This window comes from Wasmannia auropunctata, unplaced genomic scaffold (genome assembly GCF_000956235.1).
Source record: "Wasmannia auropunctata unplaced genomic scaffold, wasmannia.A_1.0 LD336092.1, whole genome shotgun sequence".
Lineage (NCBI taxonomy): Eukaryota > Metazoa > Arthropoda > Insecta > Hymenoptera > Formicidae > Wasmannia > Wasmannia auropunctata.
Window position 1 is genome coordinate 2,069,950 of NW_012026798.1, and position 7,513 is coordinate 2,077,462.

The following is a 7,513-nucleotide window of genomic DNA, read 5'->3' on the forward strand; positions in this document are numbered from 1 at the left end:
TCCGTATAGAAACGAAGAGAGGAACTGAGATATATTTCTCAATCGAAAGGGCCGGATAATTATAGTTGAGGAACAAAACTCGGAGAGACGCGGGTGACAAACTGAGTTGATCTTCGGTTTCTAATATCTCGCGCGCGCGAGATCTCCGTTGGACTGATTTCATGCCCGACGCGAGCGAGAATAGAACGTAATAAAAATAGAAGCGGAAGAAGTGGAAATTTATCTAACGAAGTTTCTCACAGTCAATTTCTCTTTCGGCGCGCACGTGCGCCAAACGCGTCAACGCGCCTCCCGACTCGTGTATACGTTTCCCGTCTGGTACTCGCCGCGCGCGAAAATTATATCGCGGGATATTAATAATCGCTGAGGATTTAAGAGATATCGGGCTTCCTTGAAGAAAAGCAATGAGTGCCGCTCGTACGGCCGGGAAGTGCCGCGACGTCACGATTGCTCCGATCGATTGCTCCGTGCCGCCGGTGTAGCGCCATGCCCCGGCGTGATCGCGAGGGGATCGCGACGTGGATCGCGCGCCGTGCAATCGTCCCGCATCATCCCCGACGGCGTCACCGTTAAGAACCCCCCGACCGCGGGTGTGATCATACCCCCCCGATGATCGTCGCGATGGGATTCCCGTCGAACGCGACCGATTCGCCGTTCGATTACTTGGCGGCCCACACCGGGCCGACGAACGCGTCGTCCGTGGGCGCTGAACTGAATCTACCGTACACCGTCTGCGAGATCCTGGTCGCGGTCTGCGCCGTGTTCGGCAACGGCCTGGTGATCATCGTCTTCGGCAAGGAGCGGAAGCTACGCAGACGCACCAACTACTACATCGTCTCGCTGGCGACGGCCGACCTGCTGGTCGGGCTGTTCGCGATCCCGTTCGCGATCCTCGCGAGCATCGGCCTGCCGACGAATCTGCACGCCTGCCTGTTCACCGTCTCGGTCCTCGTCGTCCTCTGCACCATCAGCATCTTCTGCCTGGTGGCGGTGTCCGTCGATCGTTACTGGGCGATACTGCATCCCATGGGATACTCGCGCACCGTACGCACCAAAACTGCCATAGGTGAGAGGCACATCATCCTTCGAATCGCCGCCAATCGTCGTCGCGTCGTCGTCGCGCTTAGCCGGCCTTAGCCGATGTCGTTAATTTGATACCTGATAGGTATCGGGCGCTCGTATCGCGAGATTAATGACGGTCGATGAGGTCGATCCAGGATGATGTAAGATCGCCACTCCCGCAAGGGACTCAGCGGCAAAAACACGATCGCCGCGTAACGATTACGCAGTTAGGTGAATTGATCTCTTGCAATATTTTTTTTTTCTTTCAATGCTGTTTCTTGCTAAACAAGCCTGTATACGAGCGTAATTGAGATTGCCAATAATTCGAATTGAGTAAATCGTAGCTCTGGCAATTTGGTACTTGTTATACAGAGTGTATAAGTTGCGCCTATGATATATATATATATATATATATATATATGTGTGTATGTGTGTGTATGTATATATGAAGAGGGGAAGTTTCTTTAGTTGAGATTACTTTCAAGCGTTGATGCAATCAATTCTAGGTGTCGCATAGATACTCGGATATAATTTCTAGTACCTTATTGACGCAATGAAAGACAAGTATATGTGGCTCTCCGAGCCATCATTTAAGTAATAGAAATTACGAGTTAGACACACACATGTGGCACTTAGCTGCAATTACGGACTTGTTTAGTCAAGGGCCGGTCACAAAGAAAGCTCGCAGGTCTTTAGGTGCGTTGACTAACTATTGGCTGACGACGTTAACGAAAGGGACAAGAGAGCACCAGTGGGTCGTGCGCAATATTGTAGTCCCAATTTCCGGCACGTGCTCGTACGTGAGCACACAGATAAGACAGCCGAGCCAATATAATTACACAGCATTGTCGCGTAGGTAATCCACGATCGCCGTACAACCACGTTCGCGTCTTAAGTCGCGTCGTATGACGTCGCGCCGCGTTTTATTAAGCGTGAACGCATATACGCCAATTAGCGCGGACATGCAAAACAATTGTGAAATTGCATCGCGTGCTCCTCAAGATAATCGTAAAATCCTCACGTGTTTTTTTTTTCCCAACCGTCCCCATTCTCGAGGTCTCTGTATCGCGCACGAACGGGGAGCTCTCGCGGAATAGCCGATAGTCGAATTTGATTCGCAATAGTTCGAAAGAAGACACGCTCCGAAATGATCTGAAAGGAAGAAATCAACAACATGTAACTCTGTTTCAAGACTAGAAATGGGTGATTTTGAGTTCTTACACACTCCTTAATTTAAAAGATCAAAAGAGATCCAATCCAGTGATAAAAGATCTATCTTTTGGCTCACGGAATCCAATGATACAATATTCGTCGACGTGACGTGTTCTTTTTGAATGTCTGTTGTTTAAGATAAGCGATAAGTATACATACAAAATTGATTAAAATAAACATATAGTCTTCAAAGTATTTCAAATGTCAGTTCTTGCATGTTGCATCCGATAACGCGCATTTCCCGGGGGAAGTATCGCTTTTCGCTACAAATAACGAGCGAATCGATAAGAAACCGTGTATAAGTTCGTCCGTATATTCGTGAGTATGTATAATAAAAATTGCCTCGTCAATGTGGCAGCCGAGGAGAAGCCTGTGCTAATCGCGAATGAATGACCGATGCGTAATGAACGGATGCGCGCGAACGAGTTATTATTCGAATCAACTGAGCGTATACGCAAATATATAGTCGTCGCGACGACGCGACGACGGCATCGGCGGCCCATTGACGGCGAAGTGATCGACGGCGGGTCGAAGGAGAGATGATATTGAACGGAAGAGACGATCGGGGGTTTTTTTTCTCAGGTATAATATGCGTGTGCTGGGTAGCGGGCACTCTGGTGGGCTTCCTGCCGCTTTTCGGATGGAACGCCGGCGAGAAGGACGACCATAGGTGCATCTTCACCAACGTCATGGACTACGACTACCTCGTGTTCCTGTACTTCGCCACGATCATCTTCCCGGCCCTGCTGATCGCGGCTTTCTACGCCCATATATACCGGGTAATCGTGAAACAGGTTAGTCGCATGAAAGAGAGGGAGAGAGAGAGAGAGAGACTCTCCGGAAATTCGGTGGTACCGGAACATAGCGCGGCACCGAGAGGCGCGAGGAGAGAAAATAACGGGAAATAGCCAAAGAGTGTAACGGGTACGACGGTTACAGCTACAGCAAATCGTCACGATGGACCCCGGCGACCCACCCCGGAAGGGCGGCGGTTCCCTTCGCGTCGGCATCATGCGGCTCGGGCTGCGCTCCGGTCAGTTGGAGCGTTCCCATCACACGACAGGTACGATGCTGCGTTGTCTTGGCGCTGCGCGGAAACGAGAGGTCAAGGCGACGCAGAATCTTTCTCGCATCGTCGTCTTTTTCATCGTCTGCTGGTTTCCTCTGTACACGATAAACTGCGTGATGGCGTTCTGCCCGCAATGCGAGGTGAACGACTTCTTCATGAAGTTCTGCATTATCCTTTCGCACCTCAACTCGGTGGGCAATCCACTCCTCTACGCCTACCACCTCAAGGACTTTCGCATCGCCCTCAAGAACTTCGTCTGGCGGCTGCTCTTCCCGCACAGCGACGTCAAGTCCAGCGTGATCAGCGTGATCCATGATCGCGGTTCCCTCGTCGGTTCGCAGAGGCAGCTTCAGAGGCGATTCAGCGGCTTCGATCAGCCGAGAAGTCAGAGGCCGAGCTTGCTCCGACAGGTGCGTTGGTATTTATTCTTTTTAAAAGTCGATCTGTACATTTAATAATTGAATACGAGACATATATGTAATACAGGAGAAATTTGTTTTCCAGCGTACTTTATTTATTAAGTGAGAGATTAAACCTCTCTACTTCTAATTTGAGAATAATTAAATAAAACGGACGGGGGAATAAACTCGCTACTTTTTAGGAAATTATTCCTATTCTATCTGTTATTTTTATTCTTCTTTTTAGTCTAGATTTCATCTTTATAGAAGAAGAATCTTTATTCTATTCTTCTAGCATATCATCAAACCTTGATTTACATTTTTTTTCTTATCCACACACACATCCATCAATTCCTTTTACTTTTATACTTTTGACCTTTAAAAATCTACATCATTTATCTTATATTTTTGCTTACCTTGCAGTATTCTCATTCTATTTTTAGTCTTTCCAAATTTTTTCTTATATACAGAATATAAGAAAAATTTTAATATAAAAATAATATATATATATCCTATTTTTCTGTTATTATATCCATTGCATATGCATTATCCTATTTATTTTACACAATCTTTTCTCCTCCTAATCATTTTTTTATCTACCTCTTTATCTTTCAACTCTTTTAGTACTTATTTTTATCCTATGAGTTCACATTTTTTGTACTTTCATTCCAGCTTCAATATTTTCAAAATTTTTCTTACTTTTGCAATTTCTGAGTCTTCATCCGTTCTAACAGTTTACAGTTTAGTTTACTGTTGGGCAAAGAAGGGACTCGGTACTCTTTTCCTAACTTATCTTATGTCCCCACATTTCCATTTTATCTTACACTACCTTTTACTTTTAAATAATTTTTACACCTACTCTGTTACATTTAACATTCACACTTTTTTCATTCTTGGCTGTGTTTAGATATACGCTCTGTCAATACTGAAAATCTATAGTTCGCGTTACATACTATACTATAGATTTTCAGTACTGGCGGTGTATGTCGGAATCAGATTAGCCAAGATAGATGAAGATTAAGATTATTATATTAATAGCGGAAATATATAATCAAGACTACTTAAATTATTAAGTGACTCTACTGCGCGTAACCCTTTCACTTCACTCGATTCGACCTGTATTTTCGTCTTATTCGCGATCTAAGACGTTCACAATTGGCCGTGTCACATAGGTGATCGACGGAAGCAGAAGGATGGACGGCGCGTACGCCGAGAGGCGCGTCCCGTCGATCCGGGAGAAGGAAACGCACCAGAAGATTGCGGACGCCGGCACCGCGGTCGGAGGTGCGGTTCTAATCAGCAACTCCGCGCCGGCGAACAAACGGATGAGCGAGGAGGAATTGGCCAGCGACGGCGACCTCGTCGACTGCAACGATGACGCGAACGACCGTGAAATCTCCTGCTCGATGGAGCTGCAAACGTACAAGTCGCTGGCGCCGCTCCTGCCCGCGGAGGAGGACCACGTCGAAGAAACACCGCCCGCGTCGATCTTCGTGATCGAGGCCGATGTGAATCTGATGAATCACGCCTCTCCCGAACATCTCCTGGTTTTGGAAGAATCTCGAGACAGAATCGACGTAGAGGGCGGTTAATGGGAGTAATTGTGAAGAAGAAAAAAAACTGGGACTAATGAGCGAAAATTTGCATTTTTTTTCCTTAAAAATCTCTCGATGTGCCGATCTTTTACTATTAGTTACTCTCGTCGAGCGTGCCATCTAGCTCACGTCACACGTGTTTTAGCGTAAGTTTTGTAATGAGTTGAACATTGAAATGGAGCGACAAAGTGATATTATACTGCGCACACACATACACACATTTGAAGCTTCGAAAAAGACAAGACGAACGGAGCGTGGTACGTCTGACTTCCTTTTTTTATCACGTATTGTAAATATAAACTAGAAAAATAAAGTAGAACAGATATTGCAAAAATCCCCATCCGAGAGACATCCGAAGAGAAAGAACGTGTTCTCGAACGCCTGGCGAGGATAATGCGGTATCGTGCGCGAGACTCGTGCAGGATCGACCAGAGTGATAAATTGATAAATATATACCGAGGGGACAATATATACTTAATGTTGTACAGTAGAACAGTGCATGTCGCGATTGTGTGTCCACACGTGTTTCCGTAGAACATTTGCACGATGCTTGTGCAAATACTCTGCATATCACACAATTGACATAATATAATAGACTATATCGTCGCGCTCCATTTCTCCCCTTTCCTCTCATACTCTTTACACGTAATATTTGCTGTATTGTATGCGCGTTCGACACATACGTATATCGCTTATAATCTTTTTCAAAGTTACTAAACTGATTGCTACTTTAATCAACAAACATATCGCGATACAAATAATTATCAACCGTGCCCGTTATTAAATTTAACAAAATTTGATGAACTGCTCTCCGAAGATGATAATTGATAGATAACGAAATTGCAATAATTGATTAATTTTAATCGAACTCCAAAATTGCGGACGTTGTTTACCAAAATATCTGACGCAAGCCTTTAAAAAAAATAAGACGTTCAATTGAATTTTTAGTGGACATCAAAATTCTCAGCAAGGAATTTTCGTTTAATCTTTCCTAGCTCTGTCAAACGCTATAAATATATATAAATGCACATTTTTCTCTCTCCTCGAAATACGGAGTACACTACAAGTTTATTAATTGTTAATTAAAATCGTGAGATGTTAAATTAACAAATGCGAATGGATGTTGATAAGTTTGACCATTTTAATATTCACGTCTCTCCTCTCTCTTTTTTTAGCCCTTTCTACCTATTTATTTTAGCGTCGACTATATTAAAGATTTAGAAAAATCATTATTGTGCTATTTTTGATTAAACAAGAATTTTATAGATCCCACCAAATTTTAAGTATTTTTTTATTGAGAACTCCAGATTCTGAAATCTTGAAACCTCATCGTGACGATTCTTTTATAAGAGAATAAAATCAGCCGAAAAGGATACGTGTGTAATAATAACGCATGCGAATTTCTATAAGCGTATAATAAGCACCCTGTGTATCGCAATGCGAGCGAACAAAATCAATGTCATTAAAAGCTTCGCGCGTGTAATTCAGATGTGCATTTGATGCTTAATTCATTGTCACTTAAAATCTTATAAAATACCCTGACGAAAATTTTTCTGTAAATTTCTTTATATAATTTTTTAGAATTTTTATATAATTTTACAATTTTTAGAAAATATCTTAGATTTTTTTGTACAAATTAAAACACTTCGGAAATGCTGAGAAAATCTATATCTTTTATACTTTTAGAATTCTTTATATATGTGAATTTTGAAATATTCTACGAGTTCTCATTCTATAATTTCCTTACAAAATTTGAAAAAGATATTTTTTTAAGATCTAAGATATTTTTTCAGAAATCTGGATAAATTTAAAATATAAAATATAGGATTTTTTTCATCGGGATATACTTTTGTTAATTTCTTTACAGTCTACAATTTAATGCATACGAGACATCATATTGCAGTATGATTGTGAACAAATTGTTCAAATGCGATTGGCTATTAATTCTCTCTCTGTCCGAGATCTCGGACTGATTTCGAGCATTGTAGACATTTGGACTTTATATTTTTATGTGTTTTTCCAATTTTTAGAAATTAGAATTTTCGCTTTCGTTTTTCTTTCTTTACATTCGACTTACGGCCCATAATTTTCAAGTATTTGCGCGTAATAAAGGGCTTTGTAGTGCTCCGTTTAATTCCGTTAAATTAAAATTAATGTTTTCCGTAAAGCTATCTTTG

The 7,513-nt window shown here is 42.6% G+C and overlaps 1 protein-coding gene across 2 annotated transcripts; it reads left to right on the forward strand.

The window, feature by feature from the left end:
• The first annotated feature begins 293 nt into the window (after window positions 1-293).
• Window positions 294-6,849, forward strand: LOC105462961 (adenosine receptor A2b-like). Of its 2 annotated transcripts, none has more exons than XM_011709908.1 (4): window positions 294-1,066; window positions 2,857-3,068; window positions 3,214-3,753; window positions 4,914-6,849. In XM_011709908.1, the coding sequence occupies exons 1-4, from the start codon at window positions 610-612 to the stop codon at window positions 5,331-5,333; spliced, it is 1,629 nt and encodes a 542-aa protein (XP_011708210.1). In that variant the 5' UTR covers window positions 294-609; the 3' UTR covers window positions 5,334-6,849. The 2 variants fall into 2 exon arrangements, with proteins under 2 accessions (XP_011708210.1, XP_011708211.1); XM_011709909.1 differs by having other exon boundaries at window positions 3,220-3,753.
• The last annotated feature ends 664 nt before the right edge of the window (window positions 6,850-7,513 follow it).